General features: G+C 38.8%; 1 protein-coding gene across 1 annotated transcript in view; it reads left to right on the forward strand.

Annotated features, from left to right (window-relative positions):
- The window catches only part of PEMT (phosphatidylethanolamine N-methyltransferase), a 179,528-nt gene that overhangs the window by 138,386 nt on the left and 21,096 nt on the right, over nt 1–20,046 (forward strand). The window contains 2 exon segments of the mRNA XM_020967400.2: nt 464–579; nt 582–608. Of these exon segments, the coding sequence (XP_020823059.1) occupies nt 464–579; nt 582–608 (143 nt within the window).

The following is a 20,046-nucleotide window of genomic DNA, read 5'->3' on the forward strand; positions in this document are numbered from 1 at the left end:
TTATTATTAATAAAAATAATAACCCACATTTATATGAGGATTTTGGACTAAGTGACTGCTAAGGTTCCTTCTGAATAACTGACTTTTTTTTAAGTCCCAACTCAATTCCTATCATGTAGAAGTGTTCACTATCCAGTGCTTTTCCTCTCAATTATTTGCTATTTATCCTCTATATAGCTTGCTTTGTATATATTTGCTTGCATCTCATCTTCCTCATTAGAGGGTAAGCTCCTTGAGGGCAGAGACTTGTCATTTGCTTCTTTTTGTATCCCCATCGCTTAGCACAGGGCCTGGCACAGAATAGGTACTTAATGTTTCTTGAGTTGAATTGAGTCTAATAACTTGACTCTTCATAAGGTTCTACTGCTATGTAGAATCAGTCCAGGAATTTGGGTATGATGGCCTTAATGGACTTGGCAAGCTTCTGTATTTTCCTCTTATCTTTTCTCCTCTTTCCTTCTAGCTTTACCCGGGCCATGTCCAGCCAGCCGAAGATAGAAGGGTTGGATTGCCTAGGGGCTTACTATGTAGGCGTCGTCATCCTGGGAGTTGGCACCATCTTTGTGCTCTCCAGCTTCTATGCCTTGGATTCATTGGGACATATCTAGGTAAGATCTTGCAGAGCTTATGACACAGCATATGAACCTGAGGCATGGTTTTTGTCCCTATTTCACCCAGACAGAGCTGGCACTGGGGGAGGGGTGAGGAAGCTCTAGCCATTCGGTATCAATGATATTCTCAAGATTCACCACAAATGGCACCATATAGTTAGCTCTACTACTAGCTAGCCCTAAGATAAGGACCCTACTTAAGACTTGTGTACAAGAATTCTGGCTTCAGATTTAATTCAAACAAACAAACAACTATGTGACCTTAAGCAAGTAATTTATTCTGAGCCTCAGTTTGTAAAATAAGGAGATTGGCCAAACACCTTCCGAAGTTGCGTCCAACCCAAGCATTCTGTGATTCTGTGATTGCCTTGAAGAAATATTTGAACACCCAACATGTTGATAGAATATTGTTTTAGCAGCTAGGTGCCATGGGAAACAGAAAGCTGAATGAAGCCTGCTCCCTGCCTTCAAGGAGCATACTACCGAATAGCATCACAGAAAAGTTAGGAAAGAACCTGCAGCCCAGCCCATATCTGAACAGGAATCTCCTCCACAAATTATCCCACATCTGGTCATCTAGCCACTGAATCGGACTTCCAGTGATAGGAATCACCTTCCCTATCAGCCCATTCCACTTTAGAAGTGCTATAATCGGTAGAAAGTTTTACTTTAGAGCAAGCCATTCTCTGCTTTGCTATTTAAACACATCATTCTTAGACCTTCTCTTTGGCGCCAAGCTAAGTCCTCTTCTGCATGTTAATATTTGAAAACAATTATAATTTTTCTGTCTCCCTTTAACACCAAGTCTTTTCTCCCCCACTAAGTTCCTTCAACCAGTCTTCCAATCTTGGTATGGCTTCTAGTCCATAGACCACGTAAATTCGAGTTCTGTCTCCTTGGCCATACTGTTTTATCAGCAGCCTTTCTAAAATGTGAGCCCAGCAACTGATCACAACATTCTAGATGTGGTGAGATCTTGATATAGAAGAGCTAGAATCTCCCTCATTCTGGACACTGTTTCTTTCAATGGAGATCAAGATTGCATTAATTTTTTGGGGGCTGCTTTGTCACACTCTTGACTAATAGTGAACTAGCAAATCATGAAAAGCCTCTGCTCTTTTATACATCCACCTTATCTAAAAAAAAGAAAGAAGACATAGAAAGATAGCCAGCAGGATAAAGCACTAAATGATAAATTGTTTTTGTAGACATTGGGTACACTAGGTCAGATGTAGGAAAGATTGCTGGAACCTGAGATGAAACAGAACCATAGAATCTTAGAACTTTAGTGTTTGAAGGTGCCTTTCAGGCCATCCCGTTTAGCTCTCCTCCTAAAAGAGAATGTCACTCTATAATATAACTGATATGTTGCCACCTAGCCATTGCTTGAACTTAACATTTCAACATGAGGTATTCAACTACATTTCTCAAATACTCTAGTTGTTAGAAACATTCATTATAAGGAAGCTGAGAGCTATTACAAGAAGACCTCAAACTATTGGTTTTGCCCTCAGGGAAGGGCTCATGAAAGAAATGGCACTTGAGCCATGCTAGAATGAATTTACTACTTACTAGATATGGGACTTTGGACCCATCCTTTACTTCTCTTGCCTCAGTTTCCTTACCTGTGGCATAAGGGACTTGGATTGCTCCTCTTCCTCTACCTCCAAATGGAAAACAGAGCAATGAATTTTAAAGTAGAGTGATTTCTTTTTTTTCTTTTTCTTTGGTAAACAGTATTTTATTATTTCCAACTACTTGTAACGATGGTTTTCAACATTGATTTTTTTTATAAGATTTTGAGTTTCAGATTTTTTTCTCCCTCCTTCCCTTCCATCCCTTCTCTCCATGATGGCAAGCAATCCGATATAGGTTATACACGTGCCATCGTGTAAACGTATTTTGAGTGGAATGATTTCCATTCAACTTGATTTACTGCTTTTCACAAAACTCCTGGGGGTTTGTTTTTACTGGAAAGCAAAGGCCATGAGCCAAATAGCCAACGAAGTGGAGGAACTCAAGTCTAGTCAGTTCTGGGAAAGACTCCTGTCCTAGCAGGCCTCTTGAAGTTAGCCTGGGAATAGACTCTTCCCTTGAGCAGCAGTCCAGTTTCCAATGAAGTTGATGAGTCTGCGCCTTGGATGAGATCCTTTGCCTCTGGATGGAGATTCCAGCCCCCAGATGAGCCTGAGCAGGTCTGGCATAGGATTCCCTTGCTGCAGTTTGCTGTTAATATCCTTTACTCATAGGTCCCGGTTTTCAGATCAGGCGGCCACTATTTGATATCCAGAATCAACAACACACGTTTTGTAAGGCTAGACAAGGCACCTGCACCAATGACGTCAACTTGTCCCTCTGTCTTGGAAAACAGCAAGGGAGGAAAAAATACCATGGGGAGTCTGAGGGTGAAGGAGAAAGAGCGAACTTGTCAGAAAGAATAAAGATAAATCTTGGGGGAGGAAACCTACGTGATTTTATTTTGTCTGTCCTTCAAAAATTTTGAACTTTGTCTTTTGTATTTGTCCTGAGTTTTGCTGCCTTCAATGTTATTTTCATTTATATTCTTTTAGCCTGTGGCCTTTGGGTTTATTTTTCCTTTGCCTCTGCTTTATCAGGCCATACAAACCTTCCCATGTTTTTTCTGAATTCTTCACATTTGTTATTTCATAATTACATTTATAAATCATAATTTCTTCAGCCGTTCCCCATTTATAAGACACATAATCTGTTTCTAGCTTTCTGTTATTACAACAGCGCTACTAAGAGTATTTTGGTACATAGGTGTCTTTCTTTCTGTCATTGACTTTTTTGGGGTGTAAATGGCTCTCAGGCTCATGGGATTAGAGAATATAAATAATTTAGTACCTTCTCGTAAATAATTCCAAATCGTCTTATAGAGCGTTTGGATCCATTTATAACCTCATTAGCAATGAAATAATGTTTTCATCTTCTTCTTCTTTTTTTTTTTGGTGAGGCAATTGGGGTTAAGTGACTTGCCCAGAGTCACACAGCTAGTGCGTGTTATGTGCCTGAGGCCAAATTTGAATTCAGGTCCTCCTGATTCCAGGGTCAGTGCTCTATCCACTGTGCCACCTAGCTGCCCCTGTTTTTATCTTCTAACAGCCATCAACAACATTGGCTTTTGCCATCTTTGGTAATTTGGTTTGAAGTATACTTCAGGATTATTTTAAACTATTTTGCATTGCTTTGATCATTAGTAATTTTAAACAATTTTCAGATATTTGTTGATATTTCTTTTTTTGCATTTCTTCACTTTACATTTCTTATTTTGGAAGACTTTTTTCATATCCTCTGACCTCATGTCTACAGGGAAGTAGAGCAGCTTGTCCTGTATCTGACACTCATAGCAGGCAGGAGAGAGAGAGAGAGAAAGAAGTGAAGAAATGGTTGGGTTTCTTGAAGACAAAATGATATATTTCTGTGTGTCATTATACTGGGATAAAAAGAAAGTGGATTGGTTCAGGTGTCTTAATAGTTAAAGAAGGGTACATGGTAAGGTGATTTTGAACCTCTAAGACTGAAGCAAAAGAGGATGAGATTAGGGAGGATGCCAAAATGATTTGAAATATGGAATTGGAGAAGAGAGGGAGCTTGCAAAAAATAATCTCAATTTTGTTCAGCAAAGTATGAGTAAAGGTCCTGTGCTGAGAGGGAGTTGGAAAGGTAGGAGTTGGTAGCTTTAGAGAAGAGAACGTTTGGAACAGCTGCTGTGGAAAATGTGAAGTCTCCAAGTATGAGAGTTAGTTTTCTTTTTTTCTTTTCAAGATTTTTATTAATTTATTTATTTTTAGTTTTCAGCGTTCACTTCCATAAGAGAGTTAGTTTTCTTCAAAGCTCAACTCAAGTACCAATTTCTACACAAAGCCTTTCCTGATCCCCACAGCTGCTAGTGCCTTTCTCTCCAAAATTACCTTATTCTTATTATGTATGAATTATCGATATTATTGTATGTGTGTGTTGTGTCTCTTGATGGAATGTAAACTCATGGAAGGCAGGAGCTATTTTCTTTATGTATTCATATCTCCAGGACCCAGCACAGTGCCTGGCGCAGACTTAATAAATGCTTGTGGATTGATCGATGCTTACTAGATTTCTTCATATGAGTATGTCTTAATACGCAATGATACTTTTCTCCTTGACTCCTTTAAATATCTATTTCTACCATTCAATACTAATTTTCACCTGTTTAATCTCTAAATCATCTGCTGCTACCATGGTCCCCCAGATTATAGGAATTCCCCCTTATCATTCACCTTATTATAATTTTTTACTTGGCAGTAATAAGACTTATAAAAATCAAAAGTAGGTCCCCATAGGGAAATGATTGGGGACCCTAATCTTAGGCTCACAGAACATGGGAACACAGATTTAAAGCTGGCAAGGGACCATCGTGGCCATCTCATCCAACCTCCAAAGTTTTCAACTCAGATAACTAAAGCATGGAGAAGTAGTGACTTGCTCATGACCATGCAGTTAGTTAGTGGCCAAACCAGGATGTGAACCCAGATTCTTTGCTGCCAAATGTAGCACCTTTTCCAGTGGCCAAACAGAGTAAACACTGTCTCCTGGTTCCTCCCTGCCCTCCCTCACCTTCCCATCCAATTGGTATAGGAAATGGTCATGGTTGAAGTCCCATATCCTCTGGGTGGAAGGAGGAAGACCATTAAATCTATTCTCAGCCCAGTCTTTAGATTTGCCTTTCCTGAGTGGAATTGGCCTAGAAATGCTGAAGGAACATTGTGTTTGGCATCAAATGTAGTGTGAAGTACTTACCCAAGGGCTGTGAGTCACTCTTCTCAAACAAGGTTTCTGTGCCAGGCAGCTCCACCTCCACAGCAGTGTTGGCATTATCACCTCACCCCTACCACCACAATGCTACTTCCTGCCTCCTTGGAAGAATAAGCTTTCTAGCAGTCCCCAGGGCCAGCACCTCAGGGTTTCCTCTGCCCTTTGTCCTTCACAATTGCTGTGATGCGGTTAGCAAAGGGCCCCAAACTCACTCTAACTGGATCCCAAAGCAGTGCCCATTGTAAAGGCTCTTTGCCCTATTTTTCCACTTCTGATTAAGCAGAATAGGTCTCTATAGAAGGGCGACAAATTAGGATTTTTCTAGATGTGAACAGGGTGCCTCTAGGTTCTGTAGCCTGGATGAACTAAAGTTTCTGAGGATCTCAGATTTGCCGTATATATGTAGGGGGGTGGGGTAGAATCATAGAATTTAGCAGGGCTAGTTCTTAGAGAAATGGTAAAAGTGGGCATAGTTTGATTTCATCACCCCCATTTTATAGTGATCTACCCAATCCTAACTTACCTAACCTCCCTGCCTTCTACTTCATCCGCTTTAGGCCCCAATCTCTGCCTTATAAAAGGATAGTTTCTCTAATCTGGGAAAGTTGAAGACATTCTCTTTTCCCAAATTATACATTTTTTTTTGAGACTGGGTATCCCCATCTCTCCTGGGCCAGATGGGCTACAACCACTAATACGCCCCAATGTTGATCAGGAAAGAAGTTTTAACCTGCTCCATTTTTCTGATCTAGGCTAGTTCTCCCATTTTTACACACTCTGCTGAGTTCCCAGAGGCTCGCCATATTGGCACTGTACTTAACTCAGACACTCAGCTTCTGCCCTACTACAATTTAGACTCCCCGAACCCAAGTTACCAATCCTCCAGCCTCAGCCTCTCTCAGCAGCAGGGATCACAGGCATATGTCACCTTGAGTAACCATTTTTGCATTTTAACAGGGGCCTTCCTCCACAAAAGTTCTATCCTGATGTGTCATCTTGATTGGTAGGTGTCTTCATGTCTTCAAGAAAGCCAGGCCAGTGGGTCTTAGTAAATTTGTCTATTAGGTAATGAATTCTTTGTCTCTGGCAACCCATGAAATAAAGAACAATTTTTAAAAATCATCCTCATTTCTGTATGGCCTCCTGCTATTCTTGTAGTGACAAGGATAGAGTAGCATAAAAGAGGGAAGAAGATAATGAGGATTGCGTATTTTTTTAAACTGTCTATAAATATTTATTTATAAAGTTAATAAACATTGATTTAATTATTAGTATTCTAAGTACCTGGCATTGATTGATTGATGTGAGATCTTTGACTGATAACAATGATAAAACTATGGGAGAAATTAAAACCATGTCAATATTGATATCTTGTTATCAATGAAATCAGAAGATATAAAAAAGATGAATCTAAATTGATGTGTAGCTAATAGGTTCTCCACAGAGAAGCAGACCGAAAAAGGAGTTGATTTTTGTCATTTGCCTTCAAGTCACAAGAAACCTCATTTCTTGGGATACTTAGTCTTCTCACCTTACAGTGAGTATGAACAAGGGAACTGCAGCTTATGTAGAATCTCTTGAAGACTTGAAGGCATGCAGAAATTCTGTGAAAAATGTAATACGTCTTCTAAACCAAGTTCATATCTAACCTTATACTCAGTAAGAAAATATGATTTGGGATTTCATTTTATAAAATAAAAGAGTCCAAAGTTAGTCAGCTCTTAATCATTTATTGCCTTTACTCTTTGTCAGGCACTGTGCTAACTGCTAGGGATGCAAAGGAAAAAATGAACACAGTCCCTGCCTTCAAGGAGCTTACGTTACAATGGGGAATGCATCATGTAAATAAATAGGTATAAACAGAGTAGATGGAAAGTAACCTTTAGTATCTGGGGGGACCAGGAAAGGCCTCTTGCAGAAGATCGCATTTGAGCTGAGTCTTGATGGAAGACAGGGATTCCTGGAGGTGAAGTTGAAAAAGGAGAACATTTCAAGCATGGGGGACAGCCCACGCAAAGGCATCGAAACAATATAGCGTATCATATAAGAGGAACAGCAAATAGGTCAGTAGATCATAGAATGTATAGGGGAGCAAAACATAAGAAGACTAGAAATGTAGGAAAGGGCCAGTTATGAAGACTATTAAATGCCAAACAAAGCAATTTATATTTTATCTAGGAGGTAATAGAAAGGCACTGAAATTTATTAAGATCTCACATCAAGCAAGAATGCATTTATAAGGCATTTACTATGTGCCAGGAACTTAAGAATACCAATAATTAAATTAATGTTTATTAACATTATAAATAGGGGGTCATGTGGTCACACTTATGTTTTAGGAAAATCACTTTGATAGGCAAGTAGATTGGAATGGGGGAGGGAGAAATGAGGCAAGGAGACCAGCAGTTTGAGTGATGAGGCCCTGAGCTGGAGTAGTGTTGGCGTGTCTAGATAGAAGGATATTTTTATATTTATATATACATATATATATGTATACACACACACACACACACACACACACAGAGACAGATGTTGTGGAGGTAGAAAGATGAAGACAAAGGCTTGTAGACTACTGAAAAGCCTTCTATAGATCCAGAAGAGAGTCAAATGAACAACATCTCAGTGATGAAACTGGCCATATCCTAACAGATAAGAAACAATTGATTACTGAAGTAGGAATTAATTTCTTAATTGGTTTTCTGTATACAGTCAGACCAGAGAAAGGATAAAAATCAATACCAAATTAAAAGTAAGGAGAAGATGAGAAGACAATGTGCAATAGTTCCCAGCCCAATTTATTTTAACAAGCTATTGACTCTAAAAAATAGGAAGTCAGGACTTTAATTTTCACTTAGAGTAGGTTATGATGTAAATTAGTCACACTACAACTACAGGGCCAAAAGAGCACAGAAACCATCTCGATGAGCAAACACTCGATTATTTTGCTAGTTAGCACATCATCTTTCCACTTGGCAGCCCAAGGAGCATTGGTTTACAATTCAAGCTCACTTACAGAACATTATAGATAAAGATGGAGGAAAACTATAAGCAGTAACACCTTACAAAACAATGAAAAGTAATGGAAGAGAAAACCTGATGAAAACTTGGTGTGAGACCTAAACAAGTCATCTCATTTCAAGAACATTTGTAGATTTGATTGGAAAGAAGGCAACAAATAGATCCAAAATGAGTGATTCTGTAACAGCTTATCCTTTTTACCAATAAGCTACCTTCAGCTGCCACATTTAGATTCTGACATCTCAGTACGTGATGAAATGGCCGCAAAGATAAGGTGGGGAAGAGCAGACTTGTGCAAAAAAAAAATCCATGCTGAAAATATCTCGAGAGGCTGCTACCAGAATAATGGAGAAATTGGTGTTCTGTGTCATTGCCAAATAAAGCTAGTGACATCAGTAACTACAAAGATGTAACTTGCCTTTTTCAACACCATGAAATCTTTATGACAATGTTCTGTTGAGGATATCCTGGATGAAAATATGACAGGGAAGCAGGTAATCTTTCACAGAAGATTTTCTTCGGAGGATATGTCTTTACAGTCACATAACTGATCAGTGTGAAGTATAGGAGAGAAAAAATAATTCTGTTTATTAGTTATTGTTCAGTCATTATTTAGTTGTGTCTGACTCTTCATGACCCCATTTGGGGTTTTTTTGGCGAAGATATTGGAGTGGTTTGCCATTTCCTTCTCCAGCTCCTTTTAGAGATGAAGAAACTGAGGCAAACAGGGTTAAGCGATTTGCTCAGGGTCACACAACTAGTAAGTATCTGATGCCACATTTGGACTTAAGGAGAAGAGGAGTCTTTCTGAGTCCAGGACCAGTGCTGTATCCACCTAGCTGCATCTGTTTGTTGGTTATATAAAAGCATTGGGATAGTGCAAATTATAGCTTTTCCAATAAATTGTTTTTCATGTTTTTGTTAGGATCCAGAGTATCAGAGAGTCCACAGATGTGTTGCTCACCCCAAACCCACGTCAGGCACGTGCAGAGGTCAGAGCAGGAAGGCAGCTATCAGTCTTTGCTCTGGAGCAGAACAACTTAGGAGCACTGCAAGCTTGCTGCTTCTCAGCCTGAGCTACCCCTGAGATCCTAATAAGCCAAATAGTAGATAAAAAGCCAGCCTTAATGTCCAATAAACCTTAGGTGCAAGTCTCATCCTGATACATTTTGGATGTGTGACCCTGAGCATATCACTTCTCAGTGCTTAGAAGGTGTTGGCCTCCACTGATAGATGAAATTCCTCAATGGGGATGCCCTAAAGCAATGACATCACAGGTCCAGCCCCTGTTCCTATCCCTAGCCTATGTTCAGATTATACAACTATCCTTAATAAATGCAACCAGAGGCATAACTTTGTTTCCATATCATGACTTGAGTAATGATGAATTGTCCCTCCCACCTCTTGGCAAAAATGATAGGCTAGCGTATGAAATTATGTCAGTATGTTTATGTGGCTCATCCTTGTTTAGTTTCTCATGATTTTTTTGCTCGTTGACCTTTTTATGTTTCTCTTTACTCCTGTGTCTGAATTTCAGAGACTTTTCTACACAGCTCTGGTCCTTTCCTCAGGAGTGCTTCGAAGTCTTCTGTTTCATTAATGGACCGTTTCCCCCTCAGTAGGATCATACTCAGTTTTGCTGTGTAAGTTATTTCTGGTCACAGGCCTACGCCATTTGCCTTCTAGCATATTGTATTCTGAGCTCTCTGCTCCTTTATAGTGGTGGCTTCTAAGTCATGTGTGATCCTGATCATGAGCTGTTGGTACTTGTTCTTTCCTTCTGGCTGTTTACTGTTTTTTTTTCCTTAACCTGGGAACTCTCGATTTTCACTTCTAGATTTTGTTTCTGGAAGTTTTCATTTTGGTGTGTTTCCTTCAGGAGGTGAATGATGGATTCTTTCTGTTTCCATTTGACCTTCTAGGAAATTTGGACTGTTCTATTTTGTTTCCCCTGGAAATATGATGTCTAGGCTCTTTTAGTCATGGCTTTCAGGTAATCCAATAATTCTTAATTTTTTTTCCTTTTCAATCTGTTTTCCAGGTCAGTTGTTTTTGTTATGATATACATTTTCTCTTTTTTTTTCTTTTGACTTTGATTTAATATTTCTTATTGTTTCATTAAGTCATTTTTTGTTTGGTTCATTTTAATTTTTAGGGAATTTGTTGATGGGTCAAGGTTTTTGTACCCCTTGTGCCAAGCTATTAATTCTTTTTCCCATTCTTTCTTCCAAAGTTCTCATTTCTTTTCCAATTTTTACTTCTAGTACTCTCCTTTCCTCTATAAAACCATTTTTTGACTCATGCTTCATCTCTTCCAGGAATTCTAATTGAATATATGCCTAAGCTTTGTTTTTCTTTGTGGCTTTGCTTATAGATGTTTTGGAATCACTCTCTTCTGGATTTGTGTGTTTCAGCATCCCTATCACCATAAGCGCTTTTTCTGGCAGGATTCTTTTTGTTTACTCATTCTTCCACCCTACTTCCTCACTCCAAACTTTGTTACAGCTGGTCTCTTCACGCTTCTGGAGGAATGGTCTTGCTGCTGCTTTCTTGGGATACCGAATATTGTGTTATTTTTTTATCTCAGTGCCAGATCAGGCCAGGGACTTTCAGCACTCCCAAAGTGATCAGATCCAGAGTAAAGTTTTATTGCTTCCCCCTTGTCCTGAGCTCAGAGTATGGGCTCTGAGCCACGGGTAGGCCGCTGCTGAACTCAGCCATTATCAACCTTCTGGGACCTGCTGGTTCTGAGTGATGGAACTGCAGGCCCCCCCTTTGCTGTCCTGGGATCCCTTCCCTGGCTATTCCTCTTCAGGCTCCAGAGTCATCGAGAAGTTTGAACTGAGACCCTGTTCAGTTCCTGGGGTCAGCACCATGCCGCTGCTCTCTGCATCTGAACTTGTTCTTCTCAGCCTGGGGCCTGGGGCTGCTCCCTACCCTGGAACACCACCTCTGGCTGCAGGGTCCCTTGCACAGTTCACCTTGCTTCAGTGACATGAAACTGGGTAGTGAATGACAAAGCTGCGAGTTGGTACCTGTGATACCCTGGTATGGATCTGGAGCCTCCTCTTGCTGTGTTAAATAGCTTCTCCCTGGGTGCCAGAGTGCTCTGTGTTTAGCTTGCTTCTCAAAGATCCCAAGCCCATCATCCACACACTTATCTGTCATCTCTCTATACCAGCCTGGGCTGGAAAAATGACTCATGACTTTTTCTTGGATTTTCCCATCAGGTTTCAATCTGGTGCATTTTCTAGATCTGTTTGGAAGAATTTGGTGAGAGGACTATCCTGCTCTTCTTTCCACTCTGCTATCATCGTTCTATCTCTTTTCACTTATAAAAACATTTTTAAGCTTTTAAAAACTCTCACTTCATCTCTTTCAAGAGATCTGGTTGAAGTTATTCCCAAACTGTATTTTTCAATTTTTTCTTTTCTTTTCTTTTCTTTTTTTAGGCAGCTATGGTTAAGTGACTTGCCCAGGGTCACACAGCTAGTAAGTATCAAGTGTTTGGTCTGAGGCTGGATTTGAACTCCTGACTTCAAGGCCGGTGCTCTATCCACTGCGCCACCCACGTTTCCCTCTGGGACATCTTGCCCTAGTGTACTATCTATCCTTGTAGTAGAATGCTTTGCATGGCCCTTCCTGGCCAGACTCTGTCCCCAGTGTCTATGACCTCTCTGTACCAACCTGCACTGGAAAAATGACTCACTTTCATTTTTTTTTTGAGGTTTCCCAATCAGGACTTAGTCTGGTGTATTTTCTGTTTCTGGGTAGAAAAGTTGTTGAATTCTGATTCTTCTAATCTATTTTGCTATCTACTTCCTTTTTATAGGTGAGTTCATTCCATTAATAGTTGTGGTCATTAATTTTGTATTTCCTCCCATAATATCCTCTTATACTTTTTCCTCACCCATTTTAGGTAGTTGGAAGTAGAAGATGGTGGTGAGAGAGGAAGTTACTCAGCGTTAGTGATTTATGTTTGACGCTATCTATTTACACTCCCCGTTCCTTATTTTCCTCCCCCTTGAACAGATCCCAGTCACACCTTCTTACCCTTTCTTTCTTTTGTTTTAAACCCCCCTTCTTTTAAAGCAAGTTTATCTTGCTTATAACTGATCCCTCCCTGAATCTACTTTCTCCCCCTTTCATTTCTCTTATCAATTTGATTGTATTTCTTCCACAGATTCTTTGTATTTATATATGTGTATTTTCTATTTTCCTGCAACCAGTTCCAATGAAAATGAAATTCAGATGACACTTACTTTGCATACCCCTTCCTCCTCATTTGTGTAGTCTTCTACTTGCACTCCCAGATTATATGAGAGACAGTTTCACACAGCCTCCATTTCTCTCCCTTTAGCTCTCCCTTTTCCTTTCACTTTTCTTCCTTCTTTTAAGATCATCACATATCAAAACTATTCCTTCCAGCCCTTTCTGTCATTTAAACAATTGATTTTTCTTCCCCTATTAAACAGTACAAACTTCATCCTTGTATATTCCCTTCCAATTGCTAAAATGTATTCTTATTTTTCTCTTGATTCCTGTTTTTGCATTTCAGAATTTCTTTTCAGTCTTCTCATTAGGAATGTTTGGAAATCCTCTATTTTATTAAGGGTCTGCTTTTTTCCTATATAAGTTTGCCCTTGGTTTTGGTAGGTAAGTTATTCTTCATGTCATTTGCCTTCTGGAATATTACTTTCCAAACACTCTTCTCTTTAGAATGGTAGCTGCCAAATCTTGTATGATCTTGACTGTGGCTCCTCAGTACTTAAACACTTTTTTTTTTAAAGGCAAATGGGGTTAAGTGAATTGCCCAGGATCACACAGCTAGTAAGTGTCATGTGTTTGGTCTGAGACCGAATTTGAACTCAGGTCCTCCTGACTTCAGGGCCGGGCTATATCCACTGCGCCTCCTAGCTGTGCCACTTACACTCTTTCTTTCTGGCACCTTATAGTTTTTTTTCCTTTGTTCTGGATTATGACTATGCCGTTCCTGGGAATTTTCATTTTGAGGTTTCTTTTAAGTGGTTTCATTTTCATTTTCATTTCTAGTTCTAATGGGTCTAGAAAGTTCATGCACGATTTTTTGAAATTTGGTAACAAATACCATTTTTTGGTGCTTTCTACACCAGTTTTTAATATGAGATCTGATATCCTTCTTTTTTTCCCCCAGTCTTTTAACTATTTTAATATTTTCTGTTCTTTCATGGAGTCATTAACTTTCATTTGATCTATTCTGATTTTCAGAGGGTTTGTTATTTGTTATTGTTATTGTTATATATAAAATTTCATTAATCCAGCACTTCTTAAACTGTGGGTTGTGAGTTTAAGAAGTACTGAAGGGGTCATGAGTACAAAAAGTTTAAGAAGTCCATGAATTTTAGTTATCTTTGCGGCCAAGCAGTGTTTTTCTTTGTGGTTTTGCTTGTAGATGTTAGAGAGTTATTCTCTTCTTTTGGGTTTGTGTCTCGGACTTTCCTGGCTCCACAATAATTCTTTATCATCAAAAAAGCAAGTAAGCCACACTGCTACTCTTACTGACAGACAGCAGTTAGGAGCCCTGTAGCTGTTTTCCCCCTGGAACTTTTCCGTGGCTCTCAGTTCAAGAAATGTTAACACTAAGTACACATGACAGCAGCTTCTCACAAAGAGTCTATGTTCCAAGCAGAATGAGTTTCTTTGTGAGGTAACACTTTCCACAAAATGAGCTCTCTTTTACCAGTATGTAGAGATGAAGTTCAAAATGCAACAACTTCATTTCATTTTCTTGTGTTTGCATAGCAGACCCTTTTTGAGCAAAGGGATAATCAGTTCCTAGACTCTCGAAAGTCCAAAGTCTTCTTGAAACTCAAAAGTTCCCTTCTGCTTCATTTACATAACAATCAGCATAATTCATTTTTATTTGCATGAAAAGAAAAATAGAAGGTCAAATTGGTCCATGATATATTTTTCTAACTGCTCTGAGTCAGAGGAAGTAAGACACAGGATGGGGTTTAGCAAGTAAGATTATGGGGCAGAGCCAAATTCACAATGGGCAGTGTTTAGAGGGCAAGAAGATTTTTGTTCAGAAGTGTGCACAGTATCCCACAGCTGAAAAGAAAGTCAAGGACAGGACTGGATTTAATCTGAGTGGACTCTGGATGAAAGACCGTTTTAGCTCCAGGATTCTTTTATCCAGACGCCAACAGAAACACAAGCATCATCCATAGAGATGCACTGATGGAATATTTGGAAAACCCCAAGAAATATACCTCTGAAACAAAAACAGTTTTTGCTGGCGTTAAGAAAGGGGAAAAAAGAGACTTGATAAGATACTGCAAAAAAGAGCTACCAGTATATAATAATTATCTTCTGCCTTATTTGTTACAAAAAGATTTCTCTTGCAATGAGACTATCTTTTATTTTACATATACTATAACTCTCCCATTTAAATTGGTTTCATCAACTAGAGAACTTGAATCGTGAGTGGCTCTTTAAAATTGTTGTTCATGATAGTCTCAGAATACAGAGTGAAGCATATTTTTTCCCTTTATTTTCCTTGCCATATTTTGGCAGGTGGAGTGTGAATATGGCTCATACAGAAATATTTTTTACATGGTTTTCTATGTATAACGGATATCAAATTTCTTGGCTTCTCAATGGACAGAAGAGGAAGTCGGGAAAAAGAGAAAACTTAGAAATAACAATAAAATTAATGCAAAAAGAAATTTGTTCATCAGTCCTAAAAAAAAGGAATTGTGTAGATTAGTGTTTAAATGTAGATTGTGTTTAAATGAATATTATTGTTTACAGTCTTTTGAACATAATTCCAGATACAACTAGGTCATTATACTTTTGTTTTTCTTTCAAAACATTTGATTAAACTTGACATTTCATTGAGTTGATCAAGTCTAATTTTTTTTTTGTGAGGCAATTGGGATTAAGTGACTTGCCCAGTGTCACATAGCTAATAAGTGTTAGGTATATGAGGGTGTATTTGAACTCAGGTCCCGCTGACTCCAGGGCCAATGCTCTATCCACTGTGCCATGTAGCTGCTCCCTGCCCCAACCCCCATCATTTTTTTTTTCAAACTAAGGTAGTTGTTTCCACTTCTCAGTATCTTGGAAGGATTTTTCTTAAAATTTATTCTAGCATCATGAAGGTTTTGTATGCCTTTAACTTGGAGTATACTTTGAATAAAATAAATTATTCCTAGTGTGCAAAATCCTCTTGGTTAATTGGTGTACCTCAGCTTATCTAAAGGTAAGAGCTAAAACAGGTCCACTGAATTAAAATAACAGTAGGCATTTCCACCTTAAATTCCTTAATTTTCCATATGGTAAACAGTCTCATAATAAGTCTTTGATTAAAATATTGTTTTTCAATTATTGGAAGACATTTCATTCTGGCTATTGTTTAACAGTCCTGAGTAAACAATATCACATTACATTTTATAGTGTGAATGATCTTCGAGTGTCAAATGTTTAAAGGTACACAGATTGTAGATATGGCCTTCTCTTGAAATAAGTGGTTTAAGCTAGGCTGTACCTTAGGAATGCCTTCAAAAATCTATTAAAATTTTGTTTTGCATGACTGCTCATGTATAAGGTATCAAATTGCTTGCCTTCTCTTTGAAGGGGGAGGAAAAGAAGGGACAGAGGAGAGAATCTGGAACTAAACATTTTTTTAAATGAATATTAAAATTTTGTATATGTAATTGGGAAATAAAATATTGAAAAAATATATTAAATTTAAAGATTGCAGACATATTACACAGTATGTGAATAGTAGGCCTATAATTAACTTATGTATAGGTGAGGCAGCTATGTGGTACTGTAGATAGAGAGCTGGCCTTGAAGTTAGGAAGTTAGGGTGACCTGGGTTTAAATTCAGCCTCAGATTTACTTGCTGTGTAACTCTGAGTGAGTCAATTAAACTCTTTCTCCCTCGGTTTCCTCATCTGTAAAATGAGGATGTGAATAACACCTACTTCCCAGGGTTATTATTTTTTTAAATAATATTTTCCCAGTTACACGTGAAAACAATTTTTAACATTTGTTTTTTAAAAATTTTGAGTTCTTATGCCCAAAGGGCTACAAAAATGTGCATACCCTTTGATCCAGCAATAGCACTTCTAGGGCTATATCCCAAAGAGATCAAACAAATGGGAAAAGGACCCAAAATATACATAGCAGCTCTTTTTGTGGTGGCAAAGAATTGGAAATTGAGAGGATGCCCATCAATTGGGGAATGGCTGAGCAAGTTGTGTGGTATATGAATGTAATGCAGTACTGCTGTGCTATAAGAAATGATGAACAGGCTGACTTCAGAAAACCCTGGAAAGACTTATATGGTCTGATGCTGAGTGAAGTCAGCAGAACCAAGAGGACTTTGTACACAATAACAGTCACATTTATGCAATGACTAAGATTGTTAAACTGAACCTTTCTCAGCATTATGAGGATCTAAGACATTTCCAGAGGCCTCGGGATGGATAAGGCTGTTCACATTCAAAGAAAGAACTATGGAAGTCGAATCGCTATCACTTATTTTTGCCTTCTGTTGAGTTTTGTTTCCTCTTTCTGATGGTTCCTCGTATTGGTTTTAGTTATCACTTACAACTTCACTAATATGAAAATATGTTTAACGGGTATGTAAATGTAAAGCCTATATCAGATTGTGCTCAGTCTTGGGGAGGGTGGGGGGGAGGAAAGGGGAGAAAAATTTTCAACTCAAAAGCATATGGAAAAAATAAAAAAATTTAAATTAAAAAAATAAGTTAAAAAAAATTGAGTTCTAAATTCTCTCCCTCTCTTCCCCACCTCCTGAGACAGTCAGAAGTTTCATATAGGTTCTACATGTGTAATCATGCAAAATATTTTTCCATTTTTGTCATGTTGTGAAAGAAAACACAGAAGAAAAGAAAAGGCAAGGGAATGAAAAATAGTATGTTTCAGTCTGTATTCAGACTCTCTTAGTTCTTTCTCTGGATGTAGATAGCATTTTTCAACATGGATCCTTTGGAATTGTCTTGGATCGCTGCATTGCTGAAAATAGCTAAATCACTCACAGCTGCTCATCACATGATTTTGGTCTTACTGTATACAACGTTCTCTTGGCTCTGCTCACTTCACTCAGCATCCGTCCGTACAAGTCTTTCCAGGTTTTTCTGATGTCTTCCTGTTCATCATTTCTCATAGCACAACAGCATTCCATTACAATCATTCCCCAATTGATGGACACCCTTCCCAGAGTCATTGTGAGGATCAAGTGAGACAATATTTGCAAAGCTCTTTGCAGACCTTAAAGCCTAATATATGCATCCTGACGAAGGCCAGCTTGGCTGGATGGCAGAGGGTAAGAAGGGTAGTAATGTCCAGTGGAAAATGGAAAAACAATTTGGAGACAAACCATACAGGGCATTTAAAAGTAAATAGAGGATTATGTTCTATTCTGAAGGCAATATGAAGCCACTAAGTTGGTTGAGTCTGGGGAGTCTCAAGATGAGATGAAGAGGTCTGAAATGAATTATAGAACATTATAGAACAGGTGTTTTGAATAGCCCAGTGGAAGGCGCAGACAGATCCAGAGTAGGGAACAGGATATGGTTCAGGTAGGTGGGAATGAAGGAGAATACAGCTGGGATTGAGGATGGGTATTTGTTCATTAGCAGTCAGAAGGTCGATATCATTAGGACAGGGAGGGTGGGAGGAGGTGGAAGCATGTTAACTACTGGGGAGTAAGTCCAGGCAGCCTATCAGAGGATGAGAGGAGATCTGCTGATGAAGGTAGGTGATTAAAAGATATAAGGTCGTCCTGGGCCGAGGCCCTCAAAGTCTTCCTCATTTGCTTGGCCTCATTGCAGGCATTGTTGCTGGTTCCTCAGAACTTCCAGAAGCCTGGCTTTTAATAGGTACAAGCAACACCTGGTGGTGCTCTATCCCAGGGATCACCAGGATCCTAATGACAGGGCAAAGGATGGTGAGTTGTAGGGCAAATGAATGGGCAAGAGGCAGTGACAGAGAGGTAGATGGAAGGAATTTTGCAAATACAGTCAGTCTAGGTAGGTGGTGCAGTAGATAGAGATTTGGACCTAGAATCAGGAAGATCTGAGTTCAAATCCAGCCTTAACTGACTCTGTCACCCTGGACAAATCACTTAACAATTGTCTGCCTCAGTTTCCTCATGTGTAAAATGGGAACAATAAAAGCAAGAGTGCATAAATACACACACACACACACACACACACACAGGACCTCCCAGGCTTGTTATGAGGACAAGATGAGATATCTGTAAAAGCATTTTTATAAACCTTAAAGAACTATATAAAATGCTCTGATGATGCTTGATAAGGATAGCTTACTCTCATTTTAGCAATGCTTTCAATAAAGTATATCATACTTTTCTAGTGGAGAATACAGAGATATGTGAACCAGCCAGTGAATTCGGAACACTCAGAAGTTGTTGGATCACCAGACAGAGAGTATTCATTAATGGCTCCATGTTTATGGGCAGAAGGTTTTTAGTAGAAGATCACAGGGATCTGTGCTTGGTTCTGTAGTGTTTAACATTTTTTATCAGTGACTTGGGTGAAGGCGTGCACGGCATGGTCACTAAATTTGTAAATGACAGAAAGCTGGGGGGAAAACTAACACATGAATGACAAAATTAGGTGGCAGAAGATCTTAACAGATTTAAAGGATTGGCCTGTATGTATAAAGTGAAATTCAGTAGGGATGAGGATGAAAATCTTTGTATAACATCTCTGATAAGGCTATCAGAAGTATATAGGGAATTAACAAAAATATATGAGGGCTAAAGCCGTCCCCCAGAGGATAGTAAAAGGATGTGAATGAGAGGTTTATTAAAAAAATTGCAAACTATTATTAAAAAGCACATAAACAATTGTTCTTAATCATTTAACATAAGAGCAAATCATAACAACTTTAAGGTTTCACCTCACACAGTAAATCGGCAAACATACCAAAAGATGGGGACAGTCATGGTTGGAAGGGTTGTAGAAAAACAGGCACACTGGTGCAGTGTTGATGGAGCTATGAATTGGTCTAGCCATTCTGGAGAACAATTTGGAGTTATGTGAAAAAAGTGACTGAAGTTTCCATACCCTTTGACCCATACATCCAGCTCCTAAGTACATACCTCAAGGAGGCCAAAGATAGAAAAGTTCCATGAGCACAAGAATATTTATAAATAGCAGCACTTTTCATAATAGCAAACAATTGAAAACAATGTAGATGTCCACAGATTGGATAATCCTAAACAGATTATGGACATTGAATATTAATTTGGCCAAATTGTTTCTAGAGAGACAGACCTCAATTCTGCAAATACAAATAAAACACAGTGCATCGACGGAATCTAATTTCTTAAAATGAGGCTTATCGATGCCTTTTGATTATATATCACAGTTATTTCTGTAAATATCTTGTTTGAAACTTACTTCACACCAAAGCAAATAAACAAAAGCATCAGATTCGGTGCTCTGACAGTATCCAACAGTCTGTCTCTACAACCTTCTGCCAATGGGCTCTCTTTTTCTATGAAGAAATTCTGAGGTCTTCTTTGGAGGAATAAAGAGCAGAATGGCTGAAGCCAAGAACCTATCCA

This window comes from Phascolarctos cinereus, unplaced genomic scaffold (assembly GCF_003287225.1).
Source record: "Phascolarctos cinereus isolate Bilbo 61053 unplaced genomic scaffold, phaCin_HiC Scaffold_4;HRSCAF=312, whole genome shotgun sequence".
NCBI classification, from domain to species: domain Eukaryota; kingdom Metazoa; phylum Chordata; class Mammalia; order Diprotodontia; family Phascolarctidae; genus Phascolarctos; species Phascolarctos cinereus.